Genomic DNA, 14,110 nt, shown 5'->3' on the forward strand with positions numbered 1-14,110 from the left:
GAGGAGAGAGAGAGAGAGAAAAAGAAAGAAAAAAAATCAAAACATGCTAACAAAGAAAATCACTTAGCCACGAAGGAAAACAGTAAGAATGGAAGAAAAGAAGAGGAGACAAGTTAGAAAACAGCCGTTAAAGAAACAACAAAATGGCAGTGGCAAGTTATTAGTACTAATACAGAATAAAAATAGATTCAGTTCTCAGTTTAAAGACACAAAATGGCTAAATGGATTAAGAAAACCAAGACCCTACCATATGCTGTCTACAAAAAACCCACTTAATCTATAAAGACACAATTTGAAAACGAAAGGATGGAGAAAGGTATTTCATTTATGCAAGTGGAAACCAAAAAGAATCTGGAGTAGCTGTGCATGTGTAAAATAGACTACTAGTCAAAGACTGTAAAAAAGAGACAATGTCACTATAAAATGATAAAGGGGTCAATTAAGCAAGATGATACAACAATTATAAATATTTATGTAACCAATGCGGGAACACCCCAACATATAAAGCAAACATTAATAGATCTAAAGCGAACAGTTTGGTAAAAGAAGAGCACATTTTTTTGATAGATCAGTATGGTGGATATAGTTTACATTAATCTGTTGTGTATTTCAAAATAGCTAGAAGAGAATAATTCACGTGTTTCTAACATAAATAACATTTAAGGTGCTGGATATCTCAATTACACTGATTTGACTTTATAAATTATATGAATGTATTAAATTATCACATCCACCTCGAATATAGGTGCACCTAGTACATATCAATTAGATTTTTTAAATAGTCGTAAAGGGAGAGAGAGACTGCAATTCAGTATTAGTGGGGAACTTCAGTAACACACACTCAGTAATGGACAGATCATTCAGACATAATACCAACAAGGAAACACTGGAGTTAAACTACACGGGCCTAACTGACATTTACAGAACATTTGTAAAAAGAGAATGAAATTCTGCCACTTGTGACAACGTGGATGAACCCGGAAGTCCTAGAAATCCTTATGTTAATTGAAATAAGCCAGAGAGAGAAAGACAAATATCACCTGTTCTCAGTCATATGTGGAGCTAAAAAAGTGGATCTCATGAAGATTAAAAGTAGATTGGTAATTACCAGAGGCCAGGAAGGTTTTGGGGAAGGAAACTGGGAAGAGAAGTTGATGAATGAGTACAAATTTCAGTTAGATAGAAGAAATAAGACCTGGTGTTTGATCAATTGGTAGAGTAAGCATAGTTAATAATCTGTTATACATTTCAAAATAACTGGAAGATAATAATTCGAATGTTCCTAACATAAAGAGAAATGTTTAAAGTGATGGATATCCCAATTACCCTGATTTGATCTTGACATACTATATTAATATATCAGATTATCACATGTACTCCCAAAATGTGTACATCTAGTATGTATCAGTAAAAATAAATAAATATGTTAGTCCATTCTCACACTGCTAATAAAGACATACCTGAGACTGGGTCATTTATAAAGGAAAGTGGTTTAATTGACTCACAGTTCATTGTGGCTGGGGAGACATCAGTAAATCTACAGTTATAGTAGAAGAGGAAGCACACATGTCCTTCTTCACATAGTGGCAGCAAGGAGAAGTGCCAAGCAAAAGGGGGAAAAGTCCCTTATAAAACCATCAGATCTTGTGAGAACTCACTATCACAGGAACGTGATTAAATTACCTCTCACTTGTTCCCTCTCATGACACATGGGGATTATGGGAACTACAATTTAAGATGAGATTTGGGTGGAGAGACAACCAAACCATATCATGCATTCCTGAGTATTCTTTTTTTAAATGGAATAAAGGATTCCTCAAAACAGTAAGGAAAGTATACATGCCTTAACGTCAAAGTAGGTAAAAGATGTAAATGGACATACTACAGAAGAGGCAATATATACTACTGATAGAAATGTGAAGAAATGTTAAGCATCTTTATTGGCCAGGGGAAGGTGATACAGTTTGACTGTATCCCCACCCAGAACTCATCTTGAATTGTAGTTGCTATAGTCCCTACATGTTGTGGGAGAGACCTGGTGGGAGGTAATTGAATCATGGGGGTGAGCCTTTCCCGTCCTATTCTTGTGATGGTGAATACGTCTCATGAGATCTGATAGTTTTATAAAGGGGAGTTCCCCTGCACAAGTTCTCTTACCTTCTCTGCCACCATGTGAGACGTGCCTTTTACCTTCTGCCATGATTGTGAGGTCTCCCCAGGCACGTGAAACTGTGAGTTCATTAAAACTATTTTATTTGTTAATTGCCCAGTCTTGGGTATGTGTTTATCAGTAGTGTGAAAACAGACTAATGCAGAAGGTAAATCAAGATTACAAGATAGCATTTAACACATATTTGTTTTGAAAAAATTAAAAATTCTGATGAGACTGAGTAGATACTTTTCTGTCTTCTGGCTTAAATGTAAGTTACTTTAATCCTTTTACTAAATGTTCTTCATTAATCTCTTGGTTAAGTGAATTTTGTTATTAAGTAACATGTTTCTTAAGAAGGGCTCATGGGTTTTTCATGTTGGAGAATGCTTCCCATTTACACTTGAAGACCACGTTGGCTAGTTAAAATAAATTATTAATGGTTACTTCAGTAGCATACAGAAGCAGAAAAGGTATAGAAAAGAAGAATTTTGCAGGGAGTTGAGGGAGGAAAACTGTTCTTGCAGAACGTTTGTTGATGAGATCTTCTACTATTATAGTAAAGTCGAGAGATACTTTGTTAGAATGGTTTATCACACTAGAATGTGTCCTCCCTGAAAAAGCAACAGTGTCTGCACATAGGAGAATAGAAAGTGGCAAAGAAAAAAGATAAGTAGGTTGGTAAAACTGTAGGGAGTTTAAAGCAATGTTGAATACATTATGAGTTCTAGGCAGTTCACTGATAATCGCTTCTCACATTTTCTACGTGTACTCCCAAGTCTCTGGGAGTAGAGTTTTGCATTTTTTTCATTATTTTTGTAATAAATTGAAAAGGAGACTCATTTTTCAGTTCTCATTATAATTAGGTAACATGATTTTAGGAGATAATTGATGTAACTTATTTTTCTAAAATAGTATATATGTTATGAAACAATTTCATTAACTATTCTAAAAAGTTGTATCTAAATTTCTGACTTGTTTCCTTACATTTTAATGGCTAAAAACGTAATAAAGTTTTCTGGATTTACTTTCATGTGCACATATTCAAGTTGTCAACCTTGCTGGCATCAGTGTCAACAATAAAGTACTATGGGCCGTTTTACCATTCTGGAGGATAAATATACCTGTATTCTAGCATACGTATATTATTTTTCCACTTAAAGGAGCTCATTTAAATGAATGTTACAAATACGATGTTCCCTAGACTTGAAGATTCTACATAAGTTTCAGGAACTAAAATATTTTTATTATACATATTTTCACATATACAGAAAAATACAGAACAATGAAATATTTATGATATATGTTTACGTAGATTTACCAAATCATTAACATTTTAGTATATTTATGTTTTTGAAGTTTTGTAAACTACAGCTATTAGAACATTATGGTCCTTAATAATTTAGAATGAGTCTCTTAAAAGATTATTTCTACATACAAAATAAACAAGATTTCTGAAATATTGTCTAATATCAAATTAGTATTATCTAATACCAGACCATGTTCAGATGTCACTAGTTACCCTCAAACTGGAAAAATTTGTTTGTTTCAACCAGGGTTCTTTTGGTGGTTGACTCTTTCAAGATTCATTTAATCTCCCTTGCCACCTTTTTTCCCACCTTTGACTTGGAGAAATCAAGACAGTAGTCCTGTAAGCTAAAAGAGTACAACTTCTACTGTTACGTGGCATCCATTACCTTGTTACACTAGTTACTGAATTTCCTGTGACTCGGAAGTTAGATCTAAAGCTTGTTGCTTGTTTGAATTCAGATTAAAGGGTCCCCCCTCTTATACTCCCCTCCCAAAAAAAAAACCTTCATAGATGATACTGGACCTTTAATTTTGTGTTACAAAATCTGGTTGTTCTACTGTAAATGATGGTAAGATTGATTACTGTGTTTGGGCTCTGGAGTCGTTTGCTTATTTGTTTTTAAAGCAGAGTATATTAACTAGAATAACATAAGGTTTTTGTGAAAATGCTTCTATAACTAATGCTTGCCTTTATGGAGTGCTCTTTATATTCCTCAGAGCAATTAGTAGAAAGCCTTTAATGAATATTCGTTGGTTTTTGTATTGAAGTTTTTATGTACTCCTTTCTTTTAGATTTATTATCCTTTTCCTGGGTGAAAAGATAAGACAATTACTTTCTTTTAATTATAGGTTTTTGGCTACTGATGTTACAGACAATACAATATTGGAGCATAGAGTTGAAGAAAAGACTCAAACCAGGTAGGTAGATAATAAAAGTCTAAAGAAACAATAAAATTACCATTTATTTTTATAAAAGACATTATCGATATCATTGACAAAATTGGGATATGAACTGTAGAGTACTGTTCAAAATTGTTTTCTGAATTTGATAATTGTGATTATATAAGATAATATTTTGACATATTTATGGTGAAGGGACATGATGTATGCAGCCTACTTTTGAATGGTTCAGAAAAAAATGATATGTAATTTGACAGAGAATTCGATAAGTCATACATAAGTAGGAACTCTCATATTGCCAGTAGAAGTATAAATTGATCCAAGCTTTCTGGAAAGCATCATAGCAATTTGTATGAAGGTTTTTTGTTGTTGTTGTTGTTTTGTTTTTGACACGGAGTCTCCTCTGTCACCTAGGCTGGAGTGCAGTAATGTGATCTTGGCTCGCTGCAACTTCTGACTCCTGGGTTACAGGATTCTCATGCCTCAGTTCCCCAAGTAGCTGGGACTACAGGTTTGCACCACCATGCCTGGCTACGTTTTTGTAATTTTAGTAGGGACTTGGTTTCACCATGTTGGCCAGGCTGGTCTCGAACTCCTGATCTCAGGTGATCCACCTGCCTTGGCCTCCCAAAGTGCTGGGATTACAGGTGTGAGCCACCGCACCTGGCCCTGTATCAAGTTTTAAAATAGCTTATCCCATCAATCTTACTTTTTTTCATAGAGTAATTGTAGGAAGGTTACAAAAAGATATATATATGTATGTATAAGAATATTATAGCAGAATATTTTACAGTTTGGAAATTGGCAACAACCTGGTATCTAACAATCTGAAACTGATTAAATATAATTAACTACTGTGCAAGCAATAAAAATGTAAATCTGTTTTTATTGACACAATGTCTATAATATATTTTTGTTAAAGCAGGCCACTAGACAAGCAAAATAGTATTAACCTGTTTTTCAGAAAAGCTGTATGTACACAGACACATAAATGTACATGTGTTTGATTAATATACAGTATTTAGTTAGATGTAATGTGTGCATATAGACATATACATATGTATGTGTGTATGTGCGTAGACATTTGGAAAGATGACATTCATGTTGCTGGTGATTATTATTATTTTTTTTTTGAGACGGAGTCTTGCTCTGTCGCCCAGGCTGGAGTGCAGTGGTGTGATCTTGGCTCACTGCAAGCTCTGCCTCCCAGGTTCACGCCATTCTTCTGCCTCAGCCTCCCGAGTAGCTGGGACTACAGACGCCCAGCTAATTTTTTATATTTTTAGTAGAGACGGGATTTCACCATGTTAACCAGGTTGGTCTTGATCTCCCGACCTTATGATCTGCCTGCCTCAACCTCCCAAATTGCTGGAGTTACAGGCGTGAGCCACCGTGCCTGGGCAGTGATTATTTTTGAATAGTAAGTTCATAAGTTATTTTTATACTGTTTTGTATTATCTGACTTTTTAAGACTTTTTTATGTTTTTATGTTGCTTTTCTCCTCAAATTTTTGTAAGATAAAACTTATTAAGGTTATGTGTTTTTATTTTACATCTGTACAACAACTACTGGTGTATAGTAAAGGGCTGTATTTGCTGATACCTCTGTACTCTACTGGGGAGGGTTTCTTAGTAGTGTTTATGAGGCTAAGTTCACTGACTCTGAGACTTACTGGTCAACTGCTTTCATTCTGTTATGTGGTCTGTATCTGTTTGGTTAATTCTCTCTTAGTTGTCTTACTAATGTGATGCTGCTCACCCAGCTTAGCTGAAGGACATTATCGTTTTTGAAGTATCAGAGGACGTGCTCTAATTTTATATTTTCTTTTTCTTTAACAGGTTTGTATTTAATTAGTTAAAAATATGGATCCCGAAACAAAAGGACAAGAGATTATCAAAGTGACACCTCTTCAACAAATGCTTGCCTCATGTACTGGAGCTATACTGACATCACTAATAGGTAAAATTATGTTACTGATATAGATTATGTAACTTTGAATGAATCAGTGCTTCCATTTGAGTTTTAGTATCAGTGTTTCAGTGTAGGTTGTTTCTATTTTCCGTAAGTGTTGGCTGGCTGAGAAATAAAGAGAAAGCGTACGAAGAGGAATTTTACAGCTGGGGCTCCGGGGGTGACATCACATATTGGTGGACCGTGATGCCCACCTGAGCTGTAAAACCAGCAAGTTTTATTAAGGATTTCAAAAGGGGAGTAGGTGCAAGAACAGGGAGTAGGTCACAAGAGCACAGGCTTCAAAGGCAAAGAGGAGAACAATCACATGCTTCTGAGGAAACAGGACAAGGGCAAAATCACAAACTCCTGAGAAGGGTCCAGCAAAGATCACAAGGCAAAGGGCAAAAGCAGAATTACTGATAAGGGTCTGTGTTCAGCAGTGCACATATTGTCTTGATAAACATCTTAAACAGCAGAAAACAGGGTTCGAGAGCAGAGAACCAGTCTGACCTCAAATTTACCAGGGTGGAGTGTCCCAATCCTAGTAAGCCTGAGGGTACTGCTGGAGACCAGGGTGTATTTCAGTCCTTATCTCAACCACATAAGACAGACACTACCAGAGCGGCCGTTTATAGACCTCCCCCCAGGAATGCATTCCTTCCCCAGGGTATTAATTATTAATATTCCTTGCTAGGAAAAGAATTTAGTGATGTCTTCCCTACTTGCACATCCGTTTATAGGCTGTCTGCAAGAAGAAAAATACGGCTCTATTTTGCCCAACCCTGCAAGCAGTCAGACCTTATGGTTGTCTTTCCTTGTTCCCTAAAATCACTGTTATTCTGTTCTTTTTCAAGGTGCACTGATTTCATATTGTTCAAGCACACATGTTTTACAATCAGTTTGTACAGTTAACACAATTATTGTAGTGACCCTGAGGTGACGTACATCCTCAGCTTATGAAGATAACAGGATTAAGAGATTAAGAAAGGCATAAGAAATTATGGAAGTATTATTTGGGAACTGGTAAATGCCCATGAAATCTTCAGAATTTATGTTCCCCTGCCATGGCTCCAGCCAGTCCATCCGTTCGGGGGTCCCTGACTTCTCACAACACATACTATCATTTATGATCCATGAATATTTCATCATATTATTATATGAAAACAACCCTGGACAGAGATTCAAGAGACTTGAATTTTTAGTCCTTGCTTTGCCATTCTCAGTTTGAAATCTAACTTTTATTTGAAATTCATTATTTCATCTGTAAATTAGGGACTTATACTGGGATTTCTTTTGGGTCCCTATCAACATTAAACTTTTCTGATTCTCCCTTTTTATAATAGAAAACAAGAAGATGGAATAAAATATTAGCATAATGAATATATAGAATTTTACCAATTTATGTTAGCAACAATTACAAATAATCTTTACTTTGCACTAATGGAATTTCTTAAATTTCTCTGGATCACAGTTTTCTGTTTCTTACAGTCAGCTTCTTGTAGATGTAGCCAAATGACGTAGTTAGGTGATAGTTTAGCATTTTAATGATTTTTAAGTTGGGTAGTTTATACAAATGACAAATGATTAGAACAAATAAATTAATTGCTTATGATGTATTTTCAAGTCAGAATTTGAGTTATAAAGCTCATAGAGATCATCTAATATGATTATTGTCATTCTCAAGATGAGGAAAAGTTTTCTTAGAACCATTATTTGGCATTTGTTTCTACTTGGATAAAATATAGCATGCATATTAAAACTATTTTCCTTTACTGGGCTATGCCCAAATGGAATAACATAATTTAGTGCTAAAGATGTTTTATGGCCAGTGTACTCAAATTTTTATTATCTGTACCACTTATTTGATACAGGTAAATTTGACAGATTAGGAAGACTAATATCATTTGACTGTTGATTACTTATACAAAGTTATTCTCAAAGACTTTGGAACTTTTACTTCTTCTATTAGAAAGCATATTTTCTTACAAGTACCAACTTTATTGCTAATGGAGTGATAGTTGTAGGAATATTACAAATAGCAGTTAGTACTCATGAGAGAAGTAATTAGTCTGTCTTTCACTGATTAGCAAAATTGAAGGGCAAAAAAATTAGAATGTTACATTCAAGACTACTTTAAGATAAATAAGCTCACCCATTATATAGCCATGAGGAAAAGTATGAATCAGTGTATTTTGTGTTCTTTGTAAAACATCTATCCAATTTACAGATACCACTTGCTAATTGAAACTTACATATCTTCAATAGTGACACCCCTGGATGTTGTTAAAATTAGACTCCAAGCCCAAAACAACCCACTCCCCAAAGGTACGTGTACTAATTACCCTAAAAATGTTATGTTTGATTTTTAAATGTTCATGTGTTAATTTTTGTTTGCATAATATTTATTTGCTAATTTATTAAAATAGATGCCTCTTACCCTCATGAAAAACGTTTTTGTTTTCACCATTTAGTTGTACGTGATGAGGTGTAGGCAAAACATAAATATATAACATTTGTATGGACCTACTAATTAAAGCAAAGGATGGTTTTGTATTTGTAGATGTGCCTCAGAGGTAAGAGCAGAATTATATTTGTGAGAGACCTTAGAATCTAGCTTACTCCCGTGTCCAAAAGTTGTGCCCATGTTAGAGCATTCATGACCATCATACAACTGTTGCTTGAATATAGTGATTGGAAATGTATTGTTTTATCAGATAGCTTGATTAATTTCTGGATAGTAGTTTATGTAGAATTTGAGACAAATAATGATGTGTTTTTATAAGATAGGCAAGATTAGCAATTCCTTAGTATTTTATAGGTTTATAAAGATAATGGCATTGCAACCACATTTTAAGTGGCAGAAAACACACTGTTTGGACTGTGAGAAAATTGGCTCAGATATAAAGCCAGTGTGTTGAATACAGAGCAGTGAGAGGGAATGAACAACCCTGATATTTTAGATGAATGAAAGAGTAGATTGTAGGAAGAGGCTAAAAAGGTAATTTCCTATACATTAAAGAAAACCATAAAAGCAGAAGGCAACACTCAGACTTAAGTACTACAAAATTCACAGCTTCGTATTTTTATATACTGTTGGGCAGAGAAGACAATTTTGGCAACAGTTTAGTCCAGTAAGTGGGAGGAAGTTGGTACTAGAGAAAGTTGTTACTACCTTAGGTCGAATGTGACAAATGGCTAGACTGAGCAGTACAGATACAGAAAAAGAGACAAAGCATGGCATTATGTACATTGAGAATGATATTTTTTAAAAGATTCTATTTTTGTCTGAATTTCCCTTGCATACCACAGATTTTTCTTCTGGACAAATAGAAATGATTTGTGTCCGTGTTCTCCTCTCTAAATGGGTTTTCTTCTTTTATCTTCTTTCTTCATTCCCTCAGATAACTTAAAAACTTAAAAGAAGTTATTTGTGTACTTTTTTTTTTTTTTTTTTTTTTGAGGCGGAGTCTCCCTCTGTCGCCCAGGCTGGAGTGCAGTGGCCGGATCTCAGCTCACTGCAAGCTCCGCCTCCCAGGTTTACGCCATTCTCCTGCCTCAGCCTCCCGAGTAGCTGGGACTACAGGCGCCCGCCACCTCGCCCGGCTAGATTTTTGTATTTTTTAGTAGAGACGGGGTTTCGCCGTGTTAGCCAGGATGGTCTTGATCTCCTGACCTTGTGATCCGCCCATCTCGGCCTCCCAAAGTGCTGGGATTACAGGCTTGAGCCACCGCGCCCGGCCCTTTTTTTTTTTTTTTTTTTGAGAGTAGGTCTTACTCTGTCACCCGACCCAGGCTGGAGTGCAGTAGTGTGATCATAGCTCACTGCAGCCTTGACCTCCTGGGCTCAGGTGGTCTTCCCACTTCAGTCTCCTGAGGAACTGGGACTACAGGCGTGTGCCACCACACCCAGCTAAGTTTTAAAAATTTTTTGTAGAGTTGGAGGTTCACTGTGTAGCCCAGGCTGAAATCAAACTCCTGGCCTCAAGCGGTCCCCTGACCTTGGCCTCCCAAAGGACTGTGATTACAGCCATGAGCCACTGTGCCCAGCCATTTTCTCACTACAGTTCTGAAAACATAAAGTACTAATTTGCAGTTACTTTTAACAACTCTGAGTTTAGAATGCATTGCAGTAGCATTAAGCAAAGCAAATTAATTACGTCTGTTTCATCCTAAAAAGTAGAGATGGTTATTTATCTTTTTCAAGATTCTTTCTCTTTTCATAATTTTCTAGTTTCCTCATTGTGATGTCAATTTGTTCATCTGTAAAAATAATAAAGGTTATGTGAGGTAATTGTTGGCTGTTGGAATCTTCTTTGCCAGGAAAATGTTTTGTATATAGTAATGGTCTCATGGATCATCTATGTGTCTGTGAAGAAGGAGGCAACAAACTGTGGTATAAGAAGCCAGGAAATTTCCAGGGAACATTGGTAAGGTGATTATATTATTTAGAATCACAGTATATTTTCTATTTAATCTTATATGTGAAAGATTTTTCTAATTGCAAGAGAATGAAGAATCATATTAAACTGAGAACAGGGAACTACTTCTTTGCTTTTTAACCCTTTGTTAACCTTTTCCTAGGTTCATGGTTTTGTGTAAAAAAGGGGGAGGTAACTTTTTAAAAAACTGACCATTTTTATTTTGAGATAATATAAAATTAAAAATATATATACAGACAGATTTCATGTACCCTTTTCTTATTTTCCCCCAGTAGTACCATCTTATGAAACTAATACAGTGTCACCACGAGGATTTTGACATTGATTGATACAATTAAAATAAAGAATAACTTCATCATCACAAGGATTCTTCCTGTTTCCTTTTTTAGAGCCACACCCATTTCCCTTTTCTCGCCAACTCCTTAAGTCCTCACAACTACTAATCTGTTCTTCATTTATGTAATTTTGTCATTTCAAGAATGTTATATAAATGGAATCATAACATATATAACCTTTTCGGGTTGGCATTTTTTACATAGCGTAATTACCTGGTGATTCATCCAGGTGTTGCATGTGTCAATCATCTGTTCCTTTTTATTGCTCATGATATAGATTATTTCATGGTGCAGATATAATACAGTTTGTTTTCGGAGTTTTTTCCCAGATTTTGGCTATGATAAATAAAGTTGCTACAAACATCCACTTACTCTGGGAAAAATGGGTTAGGGAATACAGTTGCTGAGTCATGTGGTAATTACATGTTTAGAGTTTAAGCAACTCCTAACCTGTTTTCTACACTGGTTCTACTGTTTTACATTTTTCATTAGCACTGTGTGACTGATCCAATTTCTCCGCATCTTCACTAGTGTTTTGGTGTTGTCACTACTTTTATTTTACCAATTATGATAGCTGCGTAGAGATATCTCGTTGTGGTTTTAATTTGCATTTCCGTAGTGGCTAATGATGGTGAACATCTTTTAATATGCTTATTTCCCTCTTCAGTAAAAAGGCTCTTCATGTCTTTTGATCCTTTTCTAATAAAATTGTAGTTTTACTGTTGAATTTTGAGTTATTTATATATTCTAGATACTAGTCTTTTGTTGAATGTGTGGTTTGCAAATATTTTTTTCCACTTCTAGTTTGTCTTTTCATCCTCTTAAACATGGTCTTTCACAGAGTAAAACTTTTTAATTTTTATGAAATTCGATTTATTAATATCTTGTATAGGTCATGCTTTTGGTGTCAAGGCTAAGAGCTTTTTGTCTACTGTTACACTCTGAAGACTTTTTCATAAAAATTGTATTTAAGTCCTTGATCTATTTTGAGTTAGTTTTATGTAGGGCATGAGACTGTGATTGAGGTTTGTTTGTTGTTGCTGTCTATGGATGTCCACTTGCATTTGTGGAAATGGCTTTATTTCCTCCGCTGAGTTGCTTTTTGCACCTTTGTCAAAAATCAGTGGGGCATATTAGGTGTGTCTATTTCTGAGTTTTCTATTCTGTTCCATTTATCTCTGTCTGTCACTCTGTCAATACCACAGTCTTAATTATTGCACGTGTAAGTCTTGAAATTAGATTCACTTATTCCTCTTACTTTATTTTTATATTTCTTTTTATTTTTTCTGAGACAAGGCCTCGCTCTGTCACCTAGGCTGGAGTGTCGTGGAGCAATCATGACTCACTGCTTCCTCAATCTACATGCCTCGAGATTCTCCCACCTCCATCTCCCAAGTAGCTGGGACTATAGGCGTGTGCCACTGTGATTTATGTTTTGTAGAGACAGAGTATCATTATGTTGCCTAGTCTGGTCTCACACTCCTGGGCTCAAGCAGTCCTCCTGCTGTGGGCTCCCAAAGTGCTGAGATACAGGCGTGAGATTCGGCATCTGGTCCTTATATTTTTTTTCGAAGTTGTTTTTGCTATCCCCAAAGTTCCTTTGTCTTTCCACATAAATCTTAGCTTGATCCTGTTTATATTTACAAAAAAATATTGCTAGGGTATGTATTGGAATGACATTCAACTTGTATGTTAATTTGGAGGGGAATAACATCTTTAATGTGTTGAGTGTTTCAATCCATTTTCAACCTGCTTATGACATTATAATTGAAGTGAATTTCTTCTAGACAGCATAAAATTGAGTCATGTTTTAACTTCACTGTCAGTTTTTATCTTTTAATTAGTATACTTAGTTTAACTATTGTAATGCATTATAGATTAGAACTTAAGACTATTATTATTTTTTAAATTTTCTCTTTGTTCTGTTTTCTATTTCTGTTTTGCCTTTCCTGCCTTCCTTTGTGTTACTTGAACATTTTTTAGCATTCCCTTAAACTCTTAATCTCACTTAAAACATTCTATTTTAGCTGTCTTTTTCTGACATTGCTTCCATAGGGGAGTCACCTTGTTACTGTCGTGTAGAGTTAGAAGTCCAGGTTCCCCACCCAGCCTCTATTGACACACAGTGTGAGGGAAGACCTCTTTTACTGTTGAGCATATGTGGGAGTTCTGGCTTTCTACATGGTTTCCACTGATGGTGTAGTGGGGTAGCCTCATTGCTGGTCGATGGTGAAAGTACTGACTCTCCACTATTCCTCCTGTGATACCACCCTAGCAGAGGGATGAAGGAGCCTTACTGCTGACCTGGTAGGGGTAAAAGTCTTGGTTCCTTATTGACCTTCTGTCAGCCTTACATTGATGGAAGTATAGGCTACCTACTTAGCCTTTGCTGATACGGGTCTGGGTGGTGCCGCAAGTTTCACTTTGTTGTTTGGTTAAAGTAGAGTGGTTATTGTCTAAAGGTTTTCTGTCTTACTAGGGTTCCTTTTCCTGGGAAAAGATGCAGTCCTTTGTGACTAACGCCTTTTACTTAGCACAGTGTTTTAAGATTCATCCATGTTGTAGTATGTATCAGTATTTTACTTCTTTTATTGCCAAGTAATATTATGTGAATATATCACATTTTATTTATCCATTCATCATTTGATAGACATTTGGGGTGTTTCTACTTTTTGGAATAATTCTATGGACATTCATGTTTCTGTGTGAACATGTGTTTTAATTTCTCTTGGTTATAACCTTATGTGAATATGTGTTTTAATTTCTCTCAGAGTATAACTGGAGTTGAAATTACTGAGCCATGTGATAACTATGTTTAACCTTTTGAGAAACTGCTAGGCTACACCATTCTTTATTCTCACCAGTAGCATCTGAGGGTTCCAATTTCTTCACATTTTCACCAGTATTTTTTATTGTCTGTCTTTATAATTTTAGCTTATTTAGTAGGTATGAAGTGACATCTCATTTGTGGTTTTGCTTTGCATTTTCATAATGATCAATGATGAACATTTTTCCTTTTTCAA

The 14,110-nt window shown here is 35.6% G+C and overlaps 1 protein-coding gene across 1 annotated transcript in view; it reads left to right on the forward strand.

Moving 5' to 3' along the window:
* Positions 1-4,307: 4,307 nt before the first annotated feature.
* The window catches only part of SLC25A40 (solute carrier family 25, member 40), a 33,219-nt gene continuing 23,416 nt past the window's right edge, over positions 4,308-14,110 (forward strand). Inside the window, exons 1-4 of the mRNA XM_011996068.1 lie at positions 4,308-4,378; positions 6,199-6,319; positions 8,579-8,638; positions 10,634-10,740. Of these exons, the coding sequence (XP_011851458.1) occupies positions 6,223-6,319; positions 8,579-8,638; positions 10,634-10,740 (264 nt within the window). The 5' untranslated portion in view covers positions 4,308-4,378; positions 6,199-6,222. The remainder of the gene's footprint in view (positions 4,379-6,198; positions 6,320-8,578; positions 8,639-10,633; positions 10,741-14,110) is intronic.

The sequence above is a fragment of the Mandrillus leucophaeus genome, unplaced genomic scaffold (assembly GCF_000951045.1).
Source record: "Mandrillus leucophaeus isolate KB7577 unplaced genomic scaffold, Mleu.le_1.0 Scaffold50, whole genome shotgun sequence".
In the NCBI taxonomy this organism is placed as follows: Eukaryota; Metazoa; Chordata; class Mammalia; order Primates; family Cercopithecidae; genus Mandrillus; species Mandrillus leucophaeus.